Source organism: Canis lupus, chromosome 6, assembly GCF_011100685.1.
Source record: "Canis lupus familiaris isolate Mischka breed German Shepherd chromosome 6, alternate assembly UU_Cfam_GSD_1.0, whole genome shotgun sequence".
Classification (NCBI taxonomy): domain Eukaryota; kingdom Metazoa; phylum Chordata; class Mammalia; order Carnivora; family Canidae; genus Canis; species Canis lupus.
The window spans coordinates 11,534,851-11,559,001 of NC_049227.1; the positions used below are offsets into that span (position 1 = coordinate 11,534,851).

Below are 24,151 nucleotides of genomic sequence, written 5' to 3' on the forward strand. Positions count from 1 at the left end.
CCAAGAGGCTTTTAAAAACTACTGTCCCCTCCAACAAGTCAAAGACTGATTTATTTTTTATTTAAATTTTTTTTTAAAGATTTATTTATTTACTCATGACAGACACAGAGAGATAGGCAGAGACACAGGCAGAGGGGGAGAAGCAGGCTCTTCGTAGGAGCCTGATACAGGACTCGATCAAGGATCCCGGGATCATGACCTGAGCCGAAGGTAGCCGCCCAACCGCTAAGCCACCCAGGCGTCCCTGATTTTTTTTTTTAAATGAGAAAACTTTGATATTTTTTAGAAGCTCCTAGATGACGCTTTTATGTCAGCCAGAGTTAGGGGCAACTAGGTCACACTATGAAGGTACCCATTTAGCTCTATTTAAGCAACCGAGGCCAACCCAAAACTTCTCCCAATAGAACTAAACCTGTGGCATTGAAAACCTGTACCCACACTGGGCAAAGAGGGGATTGCCACTCAAAATGAAAACATAGGGCAGCCCAGGTGGCTCAGAGGTTTAGCGCCACCTTCAGCCCAGGGTGTAATCCTGGAGACCTGGGATTGAGTCCCACGTCAGGTTCCCTGCATGGGGCTGCTTCTCCCTCTGCCTGTGTCTCTGCCTCTCTCTCTCTGTGTCTGTCATGAATAAATAAATAAAATCTTTAAAAAAATAAAATAAGGGATTCCTGGGTGGCACAGAGGTTTGGCGCCTGCCTTTGGCCTACGGCGCGATCCTGGAGTCCTGGGATCGAGTCCCACGTCGGGCTCCCTACATGGAGCCTGCTTCTCCCTCTGCCTGTGTCTCTGCCTCTCTCTCTCTCTCTCTCTATCGTGAATAAATAAATAAAATCTTAAAAAAGATTAAAAATAAAATAAAATATATTTAGGTTAAAAATTGGGTTTTCTTACTTTAGATGTAGTAATTTTAATTTTTGACTTTCAGTATAAATTCCTGTTTTAGCTCTTTTCTTTAAGCTCTGTTTTTTTTTTTTAAATAGCTGAATGGAAGAGAGCACAGAAATAACCTTAGGTGTAAGGTGATAATTTGGGTGTGTTTTTGTGATTGAGTCAAGTCCAAAACACTATGCTTCTATTTGGCACTGTAGGACCTGGGAACAAAGCTTGAAATAGTTCGCTCTAAGATAAAAACAAATCATGTTCACAGCTACAATTCTCACTGCTCTAGAACAATTCTAGAATGGAACTGAAGGGATCATAATGAGACTCCAACAAATCAATTCTGTCACAAGTGTCCCCTGAACTTCCAAGTCCCCACTCTTACATTTTGCTCATGGGAAACATAACCAGGAGAGGCAGCAGGGAGCTGGCTGCAGAGGGCACCAAGCCCCCAGAAGAAGGCCCACCTGCGGCACTCCACACCAGGCTCTATGAGGCCATCATGAGGGAGGACCGCTCGGCAATCCAGGCGCTCCTGAGGAGCCACCCAGTCAACCAGCCTATGACCATCCTGGCCAACTCCATCAGCTACCGAGTACTTCTGAACCAGGTACCCCCCCACCTCTGCTCTGTCACCTGTCGGGAAAAGTCACGCTGCTTTGCGAGGCCCACCACTGAGGTCCTCAGAGCTCCTGGCGGCCCCCACCATGCCCACCCCAGGACAGTTCACTCCGCACACCATGCACCTCCCTTCCCAGTGACACTCGCAGGCTGACATGCAGAAAGGCCAGAAACCACTTGGTTGGCGGAACATTAACATCATCTTCTCAGATACACCAATGGCCATTATATCTGTATGAAGGAATTATTCTTTCCCTTTTATACGTATGACTTTTCATTTTCTAAATTTTTATACAATGATTATTACCTTAAAATTTTTTTTCCCAAAAGTCACCATCTCCTTTACCCTGACTTCTTCTCTTATCCTTTCTGAGGAAAGGAAATCCTTTCCTGAGAAAGGAAGTTATGCTGTAAAAGTCACTACTTAGTATATATGTATTTTAAGAACTGGCATAAACAGCTCTGCTAATCATAGAAGACATGCTGTGTTATCTTTGAAACCCTGGAAATGTGGGTTTTACTACTGATACTATGACTTTGGCAAAGCCTTAAAACCATAAAACCTACTTGTCAATCACCCTGTGGGTTAATTTAAGGACACAGTGACTTAGTTGCATTTACCATTAATTTTACACTATGAGCTCTCCACAAGAATCAGCTTCGAAAGCTTTATGTAAGTTATTTCTGCTGCACTGGTAAATTTGCATTTATGTAAAACACAGATTTTATAATAAGAATCTCACTAGTTTGGGGTCTTTTAAAATAGTCAAAAAGAAAACTTCAACGCATTTGAGGAACTAAATACACTTATTTCCTCTGGAATAGCAGGCTGACACAATGATTTCTTCTCACTGCACAGGGCTACTTATAACATAGTCTGCTTTCTCCCTCAAAGCAGACACAGTCCATCATCCCCATTCATCTGGCTGTCGAATTCTGCAAGGCACAAAGTTTGCTTTGTTTGTTAGAACATGGGGCTGACCCAGAAGTAAGGTGAGTTAACTCAACAGCAATCAGATCTAAATGAGGATATGCATGATTTAGATGTTACTCTCCCCAGTCATGTCTGGACTCATCCATTCTTCGGGGGCTATGGACTACAAAATACCATAACCATGTCTCGAATGAACCAATTTCTTTACTGACTAGATGAGATACTCTGAAAAACTGGCAGTAATCTAGGAACACAAACCAGTCTGCCCACTTCAAGCATCCTGAGAATTAAGTGCTCAGCAGTGATGATGTGGAAAACACATGAAGTCCTGGTCACAGCCCTCAGGGAGTTAGTTTAAAACCCTCAGTTAGGTATGGAAAATAAGTAAACAGAAATAGACCATGGATTTTCTTTTTACTACCCACTGTAAGAATACACTTCACGATAAAGAAATTATCTCATTCACCAATACATCTTCACCACCTTAAATGACTGCCTGACACTATGTGCCAATAAATACTATCTTAATGAATGGAAGAATCACATGGTATAAACAATCAACTTCTTGCCCCCATAACATTAACAGAAAGTAAAGCCCTAAATGCTCAACATGCTCCAGAATTGCTCCTTGACCTGTCTGGCTCGAATGACCCTCTCCCCCACCCCATAGAGCCCTGCCTAGCTCTGCAGATGCTCTTCCAGTCCTCCATGACTGGATGTCACCAATGTACCTCCTCCTCCACAGGACTCCTCAGTACACCCTTTCCAACCCTTCCAACCACAAGCCGGCCCTGTGGGGCCTCATACCTCTTAGAACTTTGCCCATTTGCAATACTGACCTAGTTATTTAAGTATGTTTAATGTCTTTTATGCTAGACCATCAGCCCTGCAAAAGCAGGGACTCTGTGCTATTTTACCATATCCCGAGCATGGTGCCTTACGCTAAATAAATATACACAAACTGAAAATCATTTTCAAATTTTAGTAGAGCAGTCAGATGTTTATAATAAACAAAACTGAAACTGCTATAGACAGCTAGGACCCTCCATGCTGTGATGCAAACCACCCCATCCCTCGAAATGCTGTGATATCCCGAGAAACACAGATTTTCAAACACCTCTTTAAAGTAGTTGAGGGGAAGTACTTTCAATAAATGTCACCTTCTTAAGCACTAATTCTTAGTGTAGAACTGCTTCCATGGTGAATACAGTATAATCTGCGATTAATAACTATTCTAGGGACACAAGAGGCCTCACCACACTTCACCTGATGTTACTGCACTGGCCAATCATTTCTACCATACGGACAAAACCGGGGAACAGAATCCAAAGGATCCTGACAGACATTCAGAATAATGCTATGATGTGTCTCCGCATTTTGTGTGAACACGGAGCTCAAGTCAACGCTCAAGTAGACAATAGCAACAAACATTCACCCCTTCACCTGGCCATAACCTATGGGACCTATCCAGTTCTCTCTATTTTAGTCCAAAATGGTGCCTACGTCAATGCCATTAACGAATCCAGCATGACACCCCTTCACATGGCTGCCAACATCCTGAATAAGGAGATGATGGAAATGCTGATAGCCTGTGGCGCAAACGTTAACTGTGCCATCTCCTCCACAGGGAATACAGCCCTCAAGCTGGCAGTGTGCACCGCATCCAGCAAAGCCGGCCGACTGCTGGCAGCAGGGGTGAGCTGCATCCGTTTGCTGCTAATTCATGGAGCCAAAGTAAATGCCCGGGACCATAAAGGTCAAACAGCTATCCATGAGGCATGTTTTGGAGGCAGAGAGGCAATAATCAATCTCCTGCTTGAATTTGAAGCAAACGTTAACATATTAACAAGAAACGGGGAGTCTCCGATATACATGTACCTCCAGCGAAGTTCCAACATCAGGGACACAGGGCTTCTCGCCAAGCTATTTTACCGCTCTTATCCTTTAAGACTAACCAATAACCAAGGGATTCTACCTGCAGGAATCATGCTGCCAGAATTCCACCTCTTAAGGGAAAACCTAATAAAGTTATCTCAAAAACCCTTATCCCTAGAGGACATCTGTAAAAGAAACATCAGAAATATTTACGGTGAGAAATACAAACAACACTTAAAGCAACTTCTCCCAGTGCAGATCTGGAACTCACTATATGGTTATTATGACTTAGCTTACCTCTTGATATAGGACTTCAAAGTTTCACCAGCCACAGAATTTCAGTAACTCACACAGCATTTTCTGGCTAGACTCATACACAGAAAACACTTAACTCATCATCATGTACATCCCAGATGTACAAACTGGTTCTTAAACTTTTTTCAAAAAATAAAATGATTTGCACATTAACTTTTTGTTCCCAAATATTTCTTTAAAGACATTTTCCACAATTTCTTTGTTCAAAAAATAAGCAAATTAAAACTCTTCTGCCAAAGAAGTAAATCTATTTTCTTTCTTGATACAAGGTCTTTTGTAGATTAAAAACCGGAATAATCATAATTTTTTAAATAGCAGAAAAAAATTTCCCATGTTAAATTTCCTTTAAGATACATAATTGTAGAAACAGATTTTACCTCTAAGGCTGCTATAACATGAGGATTTTTGACAGCATTAAATACATTTAACATCATCTACTATATGAGTACTCTGAGCATACTCACTACCTGAAACACACTACTAATCCTCCACAGAGAATTTTCAAATGCCCAAAGATCACTGCCTTAAAATTCAATCAAAAGTTCCAGACTCATGGGATGAGGATTTATACAAAAATAATGATAACCCTCTAAGTAAATGAAAGGGGACACATAATTTCATTTAACTCAGTGAAGCAACACCACGTCCTCAACTAGCCTCCCCACTTACCTTCAGATCTCTGTGTACGATTCCCATGTTATGTATGTAAAATACACCTTCCACCAGTTCTTGAAAAATCTTTGTTGCAACACTGGCCATGACATAAGGACCTTGAAATAAAAAAGGAAGTTTTATTTCTCTTTTTTATTCATCAACATCTAAACGTTACCTAGTTCTAAACACATTAAATACATTAACATAGTTCAGATTTGCAACAGTCAATATTCCAAAATGGTGAAATATAAGCAACAAGAGCTATCTCAGTTTACAAAGAAACCATCACAAACTAGTGCCCTAGTGAATAGATTTGGTGTCACTAAGTTCACCCAGAGCCCCTGTATTAATCAGTGTGTAAACCATTCTCAGGCATAAAATGGCTGGATTAAATTAGGTTTAAATCTCCTTTAAACTTCTGACACTCTGGGGTTTAACACTAATAAATCTGGTGTCCTAAGCCTATTGTGGATTAAAGACTTACAAATAATGAAATTTTTAAGAAAAGATACATTATGTTAGCTCAAAGAGTGAGCTCCCATTATGTGGGAAGATTTGGAATGCTGCATTTTCCAAAAATGACTGACGAATGAAAAATGAAGTATACAGGGGAAAAAAGCAAATGTTTTCATTCATCTATTAACATGATAATACAACAGACTTTAAGGGTAGAAAAGTTTTGGGATCCCTGGGTGGCTCAGTGGTTTAGTGCCTGCCTTTGGCCCAGGGTGTGATCCTGGAGTCCCGGGATCAAGTCCCACGTACTCGTGTCGGGCTCCCTGCATGGAGCCTGCTTCTCCCTCTGCCTGTGTGTCTGCCTTTCTCTCTCTCTCTCTCTCCCTATGTCTATCATGAATAAATAAATAAATCTTTAAAAAAAAAAGGGGGGGTAGGAAAGTTTTGTAGGACTAAAACTGCTAAAGCAAAAAAATTCTTGCAGCTAAGTAAATTTGGTGCTCTCATAATAAGAACTTACTAGCTCTTGTCTCCTCAGCCATTTTAAACCTTAAATACATAACATGTAAATACAACATGCTCCCTTCTCTTCCTGGACAAGCCTACTTTGCTATGCAGCTCACCTATGCACCACCTTCTCCTTTTGCACCAGCTAGCATGTAACTCAGGGACCTCAAGTCCTTAGCCAAGAACTTGAGAAGACAGAAAACTCTCACGTGTCTGTGTGTGTGTAAACACAAGGGGGGCTACTTATAAGTACTGCCACTACCATGCCCCTCACACTGGAGTGACCATTTGCTGCAGAGATGGAGGGCTTTGGGACTTTCACAGTCACCCAGAACAACTACTTTCCTTTGGTCCGTCTATAATAGGGGTCTCACTGTAACCACCTACCATATCCAAACAATGGGTCTCTGTCGAGGGCTCAATGCCACATATGGACCTGATCCGGTGAGAACAGCCTCCTCCGTTCCTCGGCAATGCATCCCTTACCCTGAGTGTTCCAATCCTCACACTCAAATTTCACAGCAGAGGAGACAGTCTGAGAGCAGTTACCTGAATGGTCCTAAACCTTATCGCCAGTGACTGCAAGGGCCAGGATTCAAACCTGGGTCTCTCACACATGGACTGCTGGGAATGACTGTTGTAAAACTGTACTAGATATGAAGGTATGTAACATTGGTGGAATACTACCAAGTTAAACCTTTTTAAATACTTTTAAAAGAAATATGCATCATGCTAGCAGTATCCTATCTTGCCCTCTCTGTTTTCATAAGCTTATTGTCCTGGATGTCTGAAAGTCAGACTTATCTCCTATATCATGAAGGACTCATGACCTACTTTCCAAATGGAAGTTTAAAGATCAACAACTACATACAAGACTTCAATAAACCATTATTCTTTTTTATAGAGACATCTGCGCCAGCACTACAATGCTCATGCAGCAAAGAATAAAACTTTACAGGGCAATGAAAATACCCCACCCATTACTTGCCACAACCAAACTGAACAAAGTATGGCAAGTCTTGATTACATAGTAAACCAGAGAAGCAGCAGGGGGCATCGAGGAGATGCCTGAAGGAGGCATTATGTTTCTGCCTCCACTGGAAGCTAAGATTTTGGGTGGGTTAAATGACCTATATTTTAGACCAAATAAAGAGTTATAGTGTCATTAGGTGTGAAGAGCAAATGATTAATAATCAGTATTTAGCTGAGTCTTTACTTAAAACCAGGTCACTTTTATTACCAGTTTTGATCACAGAATAGTGATTTTCAACTTTGGCTACACATTAGAAACAAGAAAATTTCCAAAAAATTACCAAAGATCAAGCCCTATCTCATAACAGTTATATAAAAATTCCTGGTGCAGTCCCTGACAACATCCTTTAAAAAAAAAGGAGGGGGGGGGGCAGCCCGGGTGGCTCAGTGGTTTAGCGACGCCTTTGGCCCAGGGCATGATCCTGGGGACCCACGATCGAGTCCCGCGTTGGGCTCCCTGCAGGGAGCCTGCTTCTCCCTCTGCCTGTGTCTCTGCCTCTCTCTGTCTCTCATGAATAAATAAATAAAATCTTAAAAAAAAAAAAAACAACTGAGGCCATAGTATGGTTCCCACTTACACCCCACCCAGTTTCCCATTAACACTTATACTGGTATAGTACACCTGTCACAGTTAATGCACCAAGATTGAGACAAGTTCACCATTTATTCAGGCTTCCCTAGTTTTTATCTATCGTCCTTTCTCTTTTCTAGGATCCCATCCAGGATATCGTATTACATTAGTTGTCAGGTCTGCGGTCTGTGACAGTTCCTCACTTTTCCTGTTTATGAGGACCCTGACAGTTTTGAGAAGCACTGGTCAGGTAATTCATAGAAGGTACCTAGGTTGGGATTTGTCTGATGTTTTTTTACAATTAGACTAGCATTATGGGTTCTGGGGAGAAAGACCCAGAGATACAATGCTCTTCTCATCACGCCTTCTCAAGGTCACACAATATGAAGAGTTTTCATTGCTGATGCTGACCTTGAATACCAGCCACAGTCACCCCAGACAACATCATGGTGGTTGGCTTTCTCCACCTGTTTTCTCTTACTCTGTCTTATCAACATCTTTTTTTAAAGCTCCCCAGGTGATTCTAATGTGTGGTACAAGCTGAGGACCAGTGTTAAAATAATTTTAAAAATTACTAACCTAACAGAGTATTTCTGTAGTTAGAGATCTACAGGGGAAGATAGGAGATCTGGGTCTTAAGAAAGACGAACTTTTCACCACCTATCCTTCTATAAGAGTTTCTTCAAAGGTGTCTTTTTGCAAGAGTATCACATTGTCAGACTTAAAAAATAAAATATTTAAAATTTCTCCCTTAAAAATTCTTGGAACGCCTGGGTGGCTCAGCAGTTGAGCGTCTGCCTTTGGCTCAGGGTGTGATCCCGGGTCCGGGGATTGAGTCCTGCATCGGGCTTCCTGCATGGAGCCTGCTTCTCCCTCTGCCTGTGTCTCTGCCTCTCTCTCTCTGTGCATGTGTCTCTCATGAATAAACAGAATCTTAAAAAAAAAATTCTTTTTCTGCCCCAATCATTAACCTAAATTCTAGCACATTACTGCTTAGACACCCATAAATATATCTCTATCTCAGAGAAAATTAACTTCCAAATGCCTGTATGTTCTTGAGAATGTTGAAATAAGCACAACTGTTTGTTTTAAAAAGGTGACTTTTTCCCTGAGTCTAAAGCACCTGGAGGTAGTTCCTACTTCAGAAGATCCGCCTGTGTCTCCACCTCCCAGCCCCGTGTTTAGAGATCCATCTGGTACTCACATGCAGATTCGTCCACATACTGCCGACCCCGCTGGTTTCTCTCCACTATCCAGTCCCACAGGGAGAGCTCACACAGCTGCATCTGGATGTGCAGCATCAAGTGGTACTGCACCTGGGGGACGACACGGCTGGCTCCCACCTTTGCACGACTTGCTCGCATTATTCATTTAGTCAATAGATACTCACTTGCCTCCTCTAGGCAGAGCAGGGGGCTAAGTGCTCAGGAAAGAGATGACAAACACACATCTGCCTGAGAAGCCCAAAGTCTCGCGAAAGAGACAGAGGAATAAAGGAACGCCTAAAACGGCGAGTCAGAATCTGAGTGGGCAGGGGGAGGCCCAGCTGCAGAATGGGACAAGCTCCTGAATGTGACACTAAGGCAGTGGCACTGAAACGACTGGGTCGGCTTGCCACACAACCAGTTTCTAAAGCTAAGACACAGCATCAAGAGGTCAGCTGTGCGGCAGGCACTCTACTGCTCTCTGTATACCCCAAAGTAGATGCACATTTTTGGAGGCCTTGCTGTGTCCATAAATAATTTGTTCAAACAAGAGGCAAGCAAAATTTAAGCTCTCTATAGTGCATTCATTTAGACACCAAGGAAAGTTTCCCACATGTAGTCCAGAGTAACAGAATGGTTCTGATGAAAAGTCCCTCAAACCCAACTCTTGTGTACTCAGATGACCCTGTTCAAAGCTTTGTCTCCTAAAAAGTGCATGCCCAGAGCCACATACTCCTGCGCAGTAAGAATTAGTTCTGCGTGCACATATACAGATAGCACATACAGTTCTGTAATCCCAGCATGCCAGATTATACTGAGACCCTGTTAGCGTTCAAGGTTTTTAACACTAAGACTCCACACTGGTGAAAGTATGTGACAGTCTCACTAGCACATGGGTGTGACCCTTATTGATAGTGTCCTGAAAATGGACCTGCTGATCTCTCTTCCCCTCTCTCCTAAAGTCACGTTCCAAAATACAAAAGATCTTTATGCATAAATATTGTATAGCAGGAGGCGAACACACAACAGAAACGTGTGAGCGACGTTTCCAACTCCAGGGGGCACAAATGATCAGATATAGACAGAACCAGAAAAGGCTTAGCAGGCATTAAATTAAGTAAAGGAGGGCAAAACCCAACACAAGGGCCACAGGCCAGGGGGACGAGGAGGGGAGAGACTGACAAAGAAAGATGAAGAGTGAGGGATAGAGGGGACGGGGGGAGGTCACATCCTAGGCATGGTCCTCCACATCATAACTATTTGAGCATCAAATCATCAGTAGGTTCTGGTAAAGTGATCTACCTCTGTCTGCCCCAACAAACTTAAGTTTTCAGAAGATTCCCCAGTGGATGTGAAATTCTCTTCTAAGTCGGAATGATGCCTAAGTGGCAGCTGATGTTCAATAATTGAGCTGGAAGGCAAATCAGCCAAACCATTTCTTTGGAGAAAACTGGGTGATTCAAATTCACTGGTGTCTCTGGGGATTAAACTGGTGCTGTAGTTCACCAATCTATTATTCCGATTTTCAATGCCAGATTTTCCTAAGGATTTGTCTTTTCCTGAGGTGAACTCGGCGAAGATAATGGATGAGCTGTTACTTTCATCATTTTTAACATGTTGATTTCTGGAGGGGGGAAAAACAGTAAAGATAAAAATCAATGTAAAAAAAGATCAAGAGGGATCCCTGGGTGGCGCAGCGGTTTGGCGCCTGCCTTTGGCCTAGGGCGCGATCCTGGAGACCCAGGATCGAATCCCACATCAGGCTCCCGGTGCATGGAGCCTGCTTCTCCCTCTGCCTGTGTCTCTGCCCCTCTCTCTCTCTCTCTCTCTCTCTCTGTGACTATCATAAAAAAAAAAAAAAAAAAAAAAAAGGTCAAGAGGGGATCCCTGGGTAGCTCAGCGGTTTAGCGCCTGCCTTTGGCCCAGGGCGTGATCCTGGAGTCCCGGGATCAAGTCCCGCGTCAGGCTCCCGGCATGGAGCCTGCTTCTCCCTCCTCCTGTGTCTCTGCCTCTCTCTCTCTCTCTATGTCTATCATAAACAAATAAATAAATCTTAAAAAAAAAAAAAAAGATCAAGAATAACTCAGCTGTCCCTTCAAACCTACATATATGGGCAGCCCCGGTGGTGCAGTGGTTTAGCGCCGCCTGCAGCCCAGGGTGTGATCCTGGAGACCCTGGATGGAGTCCCACGTCAGGCTCTCTGCATGGTGCCTTCTTCTCCCTCTGCCTGTGTCTCTGCCTCTCTCTCTCTCTCTCTCTCTCATGAATAAATAAATAAATCTTAAAAAAAAAAAAAACTACATATACCTCACTGGTAAACACTGGAAGCAAATGGTATCAAATCTCTCTAGCAGCAGCATTTATTGAAAACACTAGCAGGAAACACTTGAGAGGAAGAAATTATTTATCATTTTCTAATGAAAATGATCAAAAAGACAAAGAAAACTCAGTGCAGGGAACAGGTTATACCTAACTTGTCAAACTACACACCTATTCACATACCTGTCACCCTCCTCGTCAGAGATCACTTCCAGAGATGGCAGCTGAATAGAAATTCGATCTGCAAAAGGAAACAAAAATAACACATCTTCAGGCAGCCTAGCTTTCTAATGTATGATCAAAGACAGAGCTAAAATAACACCAAAGGAGACCACAAGTCTAAAAATGTTAATACTTTCGGGCAAAATGCAATATAACAAGGTCATTCAAATGCCTGGCACATTTTAGGAACCATAGAAACAGACCAGTTCAACTATGCCAGGGGAGCAAACTTTCCATAGTGGGCCCGAGAGTAACTGTTGCAGGTTTTGTGGGCCCCAAAGGACTCTGCACCATAACTGAGTTCAGCTGTTGTAGTGCAAAAGCAGCCACAGACAATACACAAATGAATGAGCCTATGTCCTATCCTAACACACTTTATTCACTGACATGAAATTTGATTTCATATAGCTTTCACAAAATATTCTTTTGATTCCTCTTTAAACTACTTAAACATGTAAGAAAATACTCTCAGCTTGGGGATGCACCAAAACAGGGGCAGGCCGGTTTGGCCGATAGGCCACAGTTGGCCAAGCCTTCAGCTATATCATCTATAACTGCTTACCTTGTGCATGGGTCACGTGAACATGTTCTATCCAAGCAGTGTGATAGCCTACTATGTTAGGATGCTGAAGGCCTGCCAGCACCTTCACTTCCCGTAGTACCTAAAGAGGAAACGAACGCACTTATATCCAGCTTTTACTGACAACTTGTTAAATGTGTACGGTATCAAAATGCTACGTGTTCCAGAGCAAAACGGTAAAAATCCAACTGAACAAGGAATCTAAACTACACTAAAATAATCAGAATATTTCTGAGAGGCAAATGGAATTATTACAGCAACAAAATAACTTATATGCATCTAATGCTTTACACTTTTCAGAGCCTATTTATATTCATTCTCTCATTTTATTCCTCCAGTAAGTCCAGAGCTTGCTTCAGCACACATATACTACTACTAGCAAGTCCAGTCCTGCTGTCACCACTATGTCAAGGACAAGAGACTAGGTCATTTATTTGTCCAGGACCACAGAACATGTCAGGGGGAAGACCAGAACCTGAACTGAGCTCCTATTTTTTCTAACAAGCTACATTGTATACTTTCTTTAAAGATTAACTTCCCCAGCAATGATCCTGAAATGTGGTCAGAAGCGTCTATTCAAAATTAAGTCAACAGGCACCTGGGTGGCTCAGTCACTTAAGCATCCAACTCCTGATCTCAGCTTGGGTGATCAAGCCCCACATTGGACTCTGTGCTGAGCATGGAGTCTACCTGGGATTCTGTGTCTCTCTCTCCTGCTGTCCCGGCACCCCATTCACACTCTCACTCTCTTAAGCTCTCTCAAAAAGAAATTTTTTTATTAAAAATTAAGTCAAATAAAAATTTGGTTTTGATGTTTGCTTTTCTATAGCCCACTCTTAGTAAACTTAGCGATCCACAACACCTAATATTTGCCAAATATACACACATACATAACTCTTTCAAAAGAACCCACTCAATTACTTAAAATAAATACACTTAAAAAAATCATACCTTCATACAATCTGTTTTAGTTGCACCATTAATCAGGATTTTTTTAATTGCATAATACTGACCATCTAATTTATTCCTGACCTAAAAAGTAGAAGAAAAGAAAAAGTATTTGTGCCATTAAATTCAACTGAATGGAGCAAATTAGTCCAACCTGAGCTTAAGATCCAAACTAGCTAAAAAGGTGAATTTAAATGAAAGACCAGGGTCTTTAATATGGTCAGGGAAGTCGACCAGTCAGTTCAACTAGAAGCTTCCAAACTGCACTGAGTCTCCAACTCCTAGAGACTCTAGGTCTGAAAAATGGGAAAGTCCCCCCCCACAAAAAAACAAACAAAAAACACATGAAGCTCAAAATACAAATGTACAACTTTCTTTAGTGATATATTTTTAAGTAAATCAATGTGGTTTCCAAAATCTGCCTAAACCACCAACATGGTTAGGAAAAAGTTAAAACCTGCCCACTTCCTTATAAATGACAAATTTTAAGGAAAAGTAAATATACATCCTTTCTAGGAACTTCCCTTGGAGCACTTTAAATAGTCATCATGAGAACAGCTTCTCAAAACACATTTATTCAGGGTAGGAGATCAAAAGGGATCTGTGGAAAACAACCTTGTACACTCTTCCGTATCCACCTTTGCCTAAGACAGCAAGCTCTTCAAATTCATTTAGGTAACGTGAAGTCTGTGCTTCAAAGGCTATTTCCCTTGATCTAAAAGTGAAATACAAACAACCAATCAATTTTAAAGCATGAGAGAACCATGTGCCTACCGTATCACTAACCTGTCAAACCTTACTAATCACTAAGTTGTGATTTGAAAAGGAGTCAAAATTTTTCATTCTCTAGGAAGAAAACTATTTGCTAAGCAAATTGACAGGTAATAAAGAGAGCAAGGGGAAAAAACAGATGACAAAGGGATTGCTAATCAAATAATCAAGTATACTACCAGTAATTAGTATCTAATTAGAAATTATCAGTTTTATTATTTATTTTAATTCAATTAGCTAACATGGTACATCATTAGTTTCAGATGTAGTTTCCAATAATCCATCAGTTGCATATAACATCCAGTGATCATCACATCACGTGCCCCTCCTTAATGCCCGTCACCCAGTTTCCCCATCCCCTTTCTCTCCAGGAATTATCAATGTTTTAAAGCAGGAGTCCTAAGGATAACTAACATGCTGATTAGCTGAGCTCAGTAATAAATTTACTTATATTTCTTAATGAGAGGGCACCTGGGTGTCTCAGTCAGTTAAGCATTTGTCTTCAGCTCAGGGCATGATCTCAGCAGGGAGTCTGCTTCTCCCTCTCCCTCTGCTCCTCCCCTGTTTGGGCTTCCATGTGCACACACTCTCTCCCTTTAAAACATAAATTCTTTAAAAAAATTCTTAATGATAAACTATTAGGGATCCCTGGGTGGCGCAATGGTTTAGTGCCTGCCTTTGGCCCAGGGCACGATCCTGGACACCCGGGATCGAATCCCACGTCGGGCTCCCGGTGCATGGAGCCTGTTTCTCCCTCTGCCTGTGTCTCTGCCTCTCTCTATCTCTCTGTGTGTGACTATCATAAATAAATTTTTAAAAAAAATGTTTTTAAATGATAAACTATTAATGAATTACAGATTTTAAACTAGCATTTCCTACATATAGCCAAAATTCAGTGTTGTTCCCCTGACAGAGACTGGGTATCAGTGCTCTGAATTAGGGGCAGGGCCTATGGAATCCACACAGAATGGGGGAGTGGCATAAGGGGGAGGGGAACGAGAAGTAAAGTAAATCTTAGAGCAGTAATCAATTTCTGAGAATAAAGCTTTTAAAATTTTCATAACCTACCCTAACTACATTATTTTTAACCCCAAAACTAATTTCTGATTAATTCAGAATCAGTTCTTAACCTTAATTTCTTTCAGTACAATCACGGATGTATCTAACACGTACCTGATCTTCTGGGTATGAGAATTATCTTCACAAGGATCCTAAAACCAGAAAATTCCTTTTAAAAGCATTTTAGGCAAATTTCATGGAATGAGGACTCTAACAAAATTCAATGTCACATTAATAATCCCAAATATTCAAATAATACTTTAAAAAAGAAAAACATTCTGGCTTTTTCAATATCACCTAGAGGTTTACAATTGAAAATGTTTGTCTTAGCCAAAAGATCACTACTAAAAAAGCTAGATTCTTACCATCCACTGATAAGGCTGAGAACTTACCAAAGAGCTCTGTCAGCAAAGAATTCTGACTTCACCTTCAAAATATATGCAGAAATAGACCACTTCTCACACCTCCACTGCTACCACTCAATCCAAGTCACCATCACCTCTTGCCTGTATGACCACCTGTCTCCCTGCCTTGGCCTTTCATTTCCTCCGTCTATTCTCAACACAGTAGTTGCAGTGATCCATTAAAATATAAATCAGAACACCTCATTCCTTGGCTCAAAATCCTGTAAAGCTTCGCACTTGACTCTGAGTTAAAAACCAAAGATGTTATGATGGTCTCAAGATCCTCCACCATCTGCCCATCCCAATGCCCTTCACTTCCCTACCTTTCCCACACGCTCCTCCTACTTACTCTCCTCCAGCCATATGGCTGCCAGGCAGCTTCCCAAACACACCGAGCACACTGCTATCCCAGGAACGACTGTCCTGCCTACAATGCTTTCCTCCAGATTGGAGCATGGCTCGTACTCTCAACTGCAGCTCCTGATTTCAGTAACTGGACACCCTGCCACACGTTTTCTAAGCTCCTTCTCCACTTTATGTTTCTCCTTAACACTTACCACCATGCAACACTCCCTTTATTTTTAATAGATTTTTAGGTTTCTATTGCTGACTGCCCCCCCCCATCAGAACATAAGCTAAAAAAAATTAAAAATAAGCTCCATGAGAGCAGGTGCTTTTATCTGTTGTCTATTTTGTTTGCTGCTTGAATCCCAGCTCCTACAACATAGCCTAGCACACAGTAATCATTCAATAAATATTTGTTGAATAAACAAATTAAGGTCAACATTTTCATAAACCTGCATATAACTAGGATTTCATAATGCTTTAAAATACAGTTCTCCTGAAATTAAAATGCTTTTGTCATACACAAAGTTTGTATTTTAGTGCTTACCTGACGAACTCTCTCTTTAGCAGATCTCATTAAATGAGTAATAGCTCTGTTGTGATGTAGCCTCAATGAGCTAAACTCATCACTACAGGTGAAAGAAGACAGCAGCCCCATTTTGATAAAGGTCTGGCAAAGCACTAGAAAAAGAATATGGACATAATCAGAAAGGCCTTCAATAAAATGGCAATTTTAAAGAGACTAGAGAACAACAGCCTTTATTAAAAAAAAAAAAAAAAAGTGGGGCACCTGGATGGCTCAAGTCAGTTAAGCATCTGCCTTTGGCTCAGGTCATGATCCTGGGGTCCTGGGATGGAGCTCCAAGTTGGGCTCCCTGCTCAATGGGGAGCCTGCAGCTCCCTCTCCCACTGCCCCTCCCTTCCCCCCAATCGTGTGTGTGCATGCACGCACACACTCTCACTAATAAACAAAATCTTGAAAAAAAAAAAAAAGAAAAACCTCTGTAAGAAAAGAGTTATGTTTATACATATTATAATTTGGGGATTAACCCTCCAATACAGAAGGAACACTCAGTACTCTGGGTGATCAGGGGCACATCTAGAATTACCTATTTGATACAGAGAAGTCATTTGTTTACCATGCCTGGTCAGCTGGTAAAGCACAAAGCTGTTTTTAAAAAGGCAAGAAAAAAATGTAGACTTACTAGTCTCCCAACATTCAAACACATCACCTTTTGTTGACAGGCAATGAAGTAAGAACAAAGGCAACAGTGAAAACATGATTAGAACTGACAACAAAAGTGACTTATTGTTTTCAACTGTGGACTGATGATCTCTAACCAACAAGGAGTACAAAGGGATGTGCACAGACCAAATACTAGGGGAAAGTCAAATCTGAAGTCACAACACCAAGCTGCTCAGAAAAAGAAGTTTCTACAGAAGTGCTTGGCTTTTATTTATTCAAGGAATACAGATACCATGGAGAATATTCTTTTTTTTTTTTTTTTTTTTTTGAGCACTAGGCCAGAGGTCTTAGGTGACCTGTCGGTCAAAGCCTGGTGCATGCTAGTCTGGTCAGGAGCCAAACATGTCAGAGGACTTTCTTCAGTAGCTGGTTAGCTCTGACTTGTTAGCAACATACAAGTAGTTAATTGTGGGGTTAGCATTTTGGCACTCCCCCCCTCCACAGAGCTCTGTAGGCTCCTAAGGAGGAATAGAGATGTTACGTGGCACCTGATACTATAGTGACCCATTATAAATGGGCAAGGTCCTGGTAGTGTTACTGTGGAGTAAGCTCAGGCAACACACAGGAGCCAGAGGGAATCCAAGAATATTCTTTCTATATGAGTAACTTCATTAGATTATCCACTAGTTGAATAACATCAAAAACATTTTAGATATACTTTGTTTAAAAGTTCAGTCACTAAAGAGAGCACAGGATGTAATGAGCACTGAGTTTTGTATAAGACTGATGAATCACAGAACTCTACCTCTAAAATTAATAATACACTACGTGTTAACTAACTGAAATTCATTTTAAAAACTTTTTTAAAAAGAATAAGCAAAAATACAATTAGGAAGAATATGTTACAAAATTCTAATGATATAAAATTAGGTTAAATAAAGTGGGTAAAATAATTTACATAAGTAAACAAATAAATAAAAGTTCAGTCACCTACAAAGAAATCCAAAAATATCTTAAAATCAACAAGATTCAGATTTGCTTTAATTAGGAGCCAGATTACTACCCAAGTCATTACAATCTGCTTTTCTATACAATGAGCTCAATACAATAATGCCCAGCTACCTGTGCTCTGGAACCTACAAGAACACCCGTATTATACACTTGTATATTTCCCACGTCCCATCAATTTCATCAAAACACCAATCTACCTTTAAAATATTACTCTCTAAGGTCACATAAAGGTAGCTCTACGTTTGAGGATTTCTAACACTAAATAAGACTTGGAAAGACTTTTTTGGTAAAAGATTCTTAGAATCTGTGGTTGGAGCTATTAAAGAGGCCATAATGTTCTCAATGAGCTGGACCAAAACAACATGATCCATAATTCTGCTCATGTCTATGCATGCTCAAGTTTTTCATATATGTAACATATGGCAGGAATAAAAATAAACATTTCAAATACTGTGGTATAATAAAAAACATATTTGGTCTGGTTTCCTGAAACTCACATAGTTTCTAAAATTCTTGTGATTGCCCAAGGGCTGGGGGTACTAGGAACATCTTTTGTTCTAATATTTGGTCTTTGACTTTAGTTCCTGACACAAGAACTTCTAAGACCCTTGTAATCTCCAGTAATAACAGTGTTTTTTGTATGCTAATGAGATGAGTGGGGATCCCCAAGAGAACTTCAAAGGGGGACTTGTCACAAGAAAGACCAAGCCATGACTAGAAGTTTAGAGTTTTCAGCTCCACCCCTCCATTCTCCAAGGAGAAAAGGGCTGGAGATGGAGTTAATAATTGATCATGCCACCATGATGAAGACTCCATAAAAACCCCTCAAAAGGGATTCAGAGAGCTTCTGGGTGAGCATTTCCATACACCAGGAGAGTGGTGCACCCAACTCCATAGGAACAGAAGTTCCTGTACGCTGGTCCTCGCCCCATGTGCCTCTTTATCTGGCTGTTCACCTGTATTGGTCATCATATCCTCTCTTATATAACAAATCCAGAAGCACAAGTGTCTCCCTGAGTACTATGAGCTATTACAGCAAATTATTAAAACTGAGAGGGCAAGAGTGGACGCTTGATTGTGAACAATTTACAGCCAGGTCGGACACAAGTATGGGTAACCTAAGGACATGGTGGACCCACTACTTGCAACCGGCATCTGAAATGAAGGCAGTCTGTGGGACTGAGCCTTAGCCTGTGGGATCTGACATTAACTTCAGGTAGACAGTGTCAGAATTGAACTGAATTGTAGGACACCCAGCTGGTATCAGAAAACTAGTCAGTATGGGGGGAAAAAAAAAAACACACATTTGGTGTCAGAAGTACTCTGTAGATGAAAACAGTCTCCTATTCAACAACATAGACTGCAGCTGGTTCAAGGCTCTGGTCAAGAACTAGCTCAGAATGAATACTTACGATGTTCATTTGGCTGCTCACTGACTAAACCATGATAAATCTTCAAAAATTATATGAATGATCATGTTATAGAGACAAAACAACTATTTTTTCGTTAAATACAGCCAACTTCATGGTTATTAATCTTTTGGAGTTCCCAATGCATTCAAGGGATACAAACTATTAATACTCATTTCAAATGTTTATATATCAGCTGCTTTTCAGACCCACATCAAACAACATAGAATTTTTACAAGGTTAATTTAGCAAGAGTTATTCTTACTAACATTTAAACACCTGTCTTGAACGGAGCGGGTTTGGTTCATGCACATGGCTCAAGTGCTCCAGCAAAGAGACGAGCAAGAGTTGGTTTGCAACTGCAAAAGGGAAAGTCGGCTGTTGTAGGGGTCCTTTTAATACTTGGAGTTCTGCTGGGACATCAGATTCTAAAAATTAAAAGAGGAAAAAAATGTTTATAAATGGGAAACATATCCCACAATGACAAAACAGCATCTTTTAATTAATGAAACACAAACTTCTGACATTTAAGGAAATAAAACACAAGAAATAATAGTTAAGCTGGGTGGGGTTAATCAAGATGGACTTTCCAGAATTGAGTGTTGAGTTGAATTCTGGAAGTTGGAAGACCAGCAGAAGGATACCATCAGAGGGAGGGTGAGAGTTGGTAGTAACGGTTTGTGCAAAGTCAGAAATAAACGAATGAATAAACATTCAGGCGAACTAGCGGGAACGGGATGGCTTCCTTCCTTTGAGAGGACAGTCTAGGCACCAGCACGAAGAAAGAAGTCTGGCAACAGAAAGAGGGTAAGGCAGGAGGCATGGGAATCATCAGGGGCACGTGCTGCGTGTGTGCCAGGTGTTCCAGGTGTTCCACAGAAACAGTCTCATCCGGTCCTCACAAAACGGTGGAAGGTAAGTGTCACCGCTCTCACTTTACAGATGAGGATACTGACCTCATAGAGCAGTCAAGGAACTTGTAAGCAGAACGATGCCCAAGTCCATCCTCTTTCTACTACACAAGACGAAGCAGATGGACAAGCTGGCACTTCAAACTGAAGGCTGTAAGTTCTCACTTACTGTTTGTTTCATGGATTACTGAATAGGCCAGTAACAGTAAGAAGGAAACATGTTTGAGAAAACTGTCTGGAACATGTAATAGGTAGACAAGAAGAAGCACGCAACAGGCAACAAGAACCTAGTATAGGAGGTAAAGGACAGAAACATGGAGGAAAGAACAGGTCCCAGAGATACTGAGAAAGAAATGTACTAGCCAATTACACAACACTAGGAGTGGGAGGATGGAGGTGCGAACAAGAATAAAAACTCTTAGAGGGCTGTTAGAGAAAAGATGAGACACTGTAAGCTCTCCAGAGCTGTGGACTCACTATATTGGAAATGCCCTGCAGTTAACAGGGACCATATATCCTATATCTGCTAAGAATCCTCCCCATTTAAAATAAAATAAAATATTCTATATAAAGGTCCTGGAAAAGTCAAAGTTTCCATATTCGGACCTCGTCACCAATTTCCTCTCTGACTTACAAGGTGACCAAAACCTTCCATATATGCAGATGTGCTATTCATTTTAAATGAAAACTTACTGAGTGTGGGGACAGGAAAGAATGAAAAATGTGCCCGTGTAATAACTTCTCTATGTAAAGACATCTTAAAATTAAAATATAGGGGCCTCTGGGTGACTCAGTTGTTTAAGTGTCTGCCTTAGGTTCAGGTCATGATCTCAGGGTCCTGGGATCAAGCCCCACACCAGACTCTGCTCAGTGGGGGCTCTGCATCTCCCTCTCCCTCTGATTGACACTCTCCCTGCTTGTGTTCTCTCTCTCTCTGTCAAATAAATTAAAAAGATTTTTTAATTAAAAAATAAAGTTAAAATATGAATCACAAATTGAAATATTGGGGCAGCCCAGGTGGCTCAGCAGTTTAGTGCAGCCTTCAGCCCAGGGTGTGGTCCTGGAGTGCCAGGATCAAGTCCCACATCGGGCTCCCTGCATGGAGCCCGCTTCTCCCTCTGCCGGTATCTCTGCCTCTCTCTCTGTGTGTGTCTCTCATGACTTGACTGACTAACTAACTAACTAACTAAATAAATAAATAAATAAATAAAAATTCAAATATTGCACATAGATCTAAGAAAAGATAGTAATATTTATAGAGTTCTTACAATAAAATGAAGCATAATTAAAACTCAAATAGGCTTAACATAACTAGTAACTAGTGACATATATGTATTAAAATAACTATGCTACCAAAATTTGCCATCAGACTGGTAACCATTTGAAGCCTGGGATACATGGTATTGTTATGAACACAGAAAAGCAGACATTTTCAATCACAGTGGGGTAAAGGTGTCTGCAACCTTTGGCAATAAATATATCATAAAATTCACAATATGCAAACTTTTGACTCAGCACGTCTAGTTTTTGAAAATACAAGAAAATAAAGCACAACATATATATATGTAAGATGTTTAGCATAACACTGTTTAGAATACTGAAAAGTTGGGGATCCCTGGGTGGCTCAGCGGTTTGGCGCCTGCCTTTGGCCCAGGGCGCGATCCTGGAGACCGGGATTGAATCCCACGTCGGGCTCCTGGTGCATGGAGCCTGCTTCTCCCTCTGCCTGTGTCTCTGCCTCTCTCTCTCTCTCTCTCTCTCTCTCTGTGACTATCATAAATTAAAAAAAAAAAAAAAAAAAGAATACTGAAAAGTTGCTAAATTATATACGTATAACAGATTATGCAGCTATTGGAAATGATGGTGTATAAAAAGATAATCATAAAAATAAATAAATAAATAAATAAAAAGATAATCATGAATAGTCTTATCAAGTCAAAGAAGCAAGCTATAAAACAGTAATACTAATGAAGGTGAGGCGAGATACCTTCATATAAACCAACACCACCTCTCTTGTCATCATTTTACCAAAATATATCAAAACTTTTTAACTTTATTTAATCCAACAAATCCTATTTCTATAAATGTAGTCTAAGGAAATAATCAGATATCAACAAAGATTTTTGTATACAGATGTCAAACCCAACATTATTTCTAATGATAAAAAAAAGAGAAATCTATTTTCCAAAAAGGCAAAGACTAAAATGATAATACAGAATGTAATGGTCTTAATGTTTTTGAAGGCTAATTTATCGCAAGAAAATGTTAATATAACATCACATTTAAAAAGCAGAACATGGGTGGGAATCCCTGAGTGGCTCAGCACTTTAATGCCTGCCTTCGGCCCGTGTGATCCTGGAGACCCGGGATCAAGTCCCGCATCAGGCTCCCTGCACAGAGCCTGCTTCTTCCTCTGCCTATGTCTCTGCCTCTGTCTCTCTCCTCTGTGTCCTTCATGAATAAATAAATAAAATCTTTAAAAAGAAGTAAAAAATAAAAAATAAAAATAAAAAGCAGAACATGGACAGCCCGGGTGGCTCAGTGGTTTAGTGCCGCCTTCAGCCTAGGCCCAGATCCTGGAGACCCCGAATCGAGTCCCACGTCGGGCTCCGTGCATGGAGCCTGCTTCTCCCTCTGCCTGTGTCTCTGCCTCTCTTTCTCTCTCTCTGTGTGTGTCTCATGAATAAATAAAATCTTTAAAAAATAAAATAAAATAAATAAAATAAAATAAAATAAAATAAAATAAAATAAAATAAAATAAAAAAATAAAATACAGAACATATGGTGCCTCAGTGGCTCAGTCAGTTAAGTGTCTGCCTTTGGCTCAGGTCATGATTCCAGAATTGCACATCCAATTCCCTGCTCAGTGGAGTGTTTGTTTCTCCCTCTGCCCCTCACCCCACTGTGCTCTCTTTCTCTCTCACTGTCTCTCAAATAAATAAAATCTTTTAAAAATAATAAAACATAAAAGGTTTATCATACTACTATGCTCACAATTTAAAAATACATTTATTCCATAGCTACATAAATGTACAGACAATACAAAGAATAAAACAGCAACTCTCTGCCCTCTCTGTTTCCGATAATGTATCAACAGAATTTGTACAACAAATGAAATTAATGAATATGTTGTTTTACAATCTGCCTGTATGATCCTTAGTATCTAGGCATTTACCTGGCTTACAGCAATTCTCATTAATAATAGTAAATGAATACACCAAATTGTTAGCAGTGAGTCCTCTGGGATGTGAGTACAGGTGACTTTCCCCTCTTTTTCCTTTATTTATTTTAAATTTTTCAAATGATATTTCTAAATTTTTATCTTATTTGGACAAACTCAGAAATTTTTAATCCATTTATGATATCTCTGACAAAGTTTTAAATGCAAAACTCAGCAAAGAAATTTTTGCTAGGTATGTCAAAATGTAAACAGTAATCTCTGGGCGATGAGATTGTGGTTTTTAAATTTGCTTCTTCAGGCTTTTCTATAATTTCAACATACTTTGTAATGTGAAAAAAAGTTTTTTAACACACTGAATTGTCAACAGTGGTGACATTAAGGTTTGGAGGGTTTTCTGCTTTTCTATGCTCATACTTTCCTATGTTCTACAACGAGAAAATCCTACTTTTTAGTAAGAAAACAAACAAACAAAAAGAATGACCAGAGTCAAATGAACCAACTAAACCAAAAAAATGGCATCTTTACAAAAGAGCAGTGGACAAACACTCAAACGCAGGAAGACATAAAACTTCGGAAATGAAGTCTGAAGCAGAGTGCTTCCCATTCAGTCCTGATCAAGTAGAAGAGGAAGAGCAAAGTGGCTAATAAGAAAGACGAGGTCAGGCCCTCTCATAAAAGAAAAAACTTGATGAGATCCTAGGTGAAGTAAGAGATCGACATTTCTGCCAATTAGGAGGGGAGGAGACAAAAAGG

General features: G+C 40.5%; 2 protein-coding genes across 3 annotated transcripts in view; one reads left to right on the top strand and one right to left on the bottom strand.

The window, feature by feature from the left end:
* EIF2AK1 (eukaryotic translation initiation factor 2 alpha kinase 1) overlaps positions 1 to 24,151 on the bottom strand; it is a 31,464-nt gene that overhangs the window by 4,788 nt on the left and 2,525 nt on the right. Inside the window, exons 2-11 of the mRNA NM_001161713.1 lie at positions 19,576 to 19,734; positions 16,248 to 16,381; positions 15,066 to 15,103; positions 13,737 to 13,836; positions 13,125 to 13,205; positions 12,156 to 12,255; positions 11,555 to 11,612; positions 10,355 to 10,676; positions 9,052 to 9,163; positions 5,297 to 5,397 (exon numbers count right to left, since the gene is read on the bottom strand). Of these exons, the coding sequence (NP_001155185.1) occupies positions 5,297 to 5,397; positions 9,052 to 9,163; positions 10,355 to 10,676; positions 11,555 to 11,612; positions 12,156 to 12,255; positions 13,125 to 13,205; positions 13,737 to 13,836; positions 15,066 to 15,103; positions 16,248 to 16,381; positions 19,576 to 19,734 (1,205 nt within the window). The remainder of the gene's footprint in view (positions 1 to 5,296; positions 5,398 to 9,051; positions 9,164 to 10,354; positions 10,677 to 11,554; positions 11,613 to 12,155; positions 12,256 to 13,124; positions 13,206 to 13,736; positions 13,837 to 15,065; positions 15,104 to 16,247; positions 16,382 to 19,575; positions 19,735 to 24,151) is intronic.
* On the top strand, positions 1,215 to 4,780 carry ANKRD61 (ankyrin repeat domain 61). 2 transcript variants are annotated; one of them, XM_038539474.1, is made up of 3 exons: positions 1,215 to 1,492; positions 2,402 to 2,496; positions 3,676 to 4,780. In XM_038539474.1, the coding sequence occupies exons 1-3, from the start codon at positions 1,277 to 1,279 to the stop codon at positions 4,619 to 4,621; spliced, it is 1,257 nt and encodes a 418-aa protein (XP_038395402.1). In that variant the 5' UTR covers positions 1,215 to 1,276; the 3' UTR covers positions 4,622 to 4,780. The 2 variants fall into 2 exon arrangements, with proteins under 2 accessions (XP_038395402.1, XP_038395401.1); XM_038539473.1 differs by having other exon boundaries at positions 1,216 to 1,492; positions 2,399 to 2,496.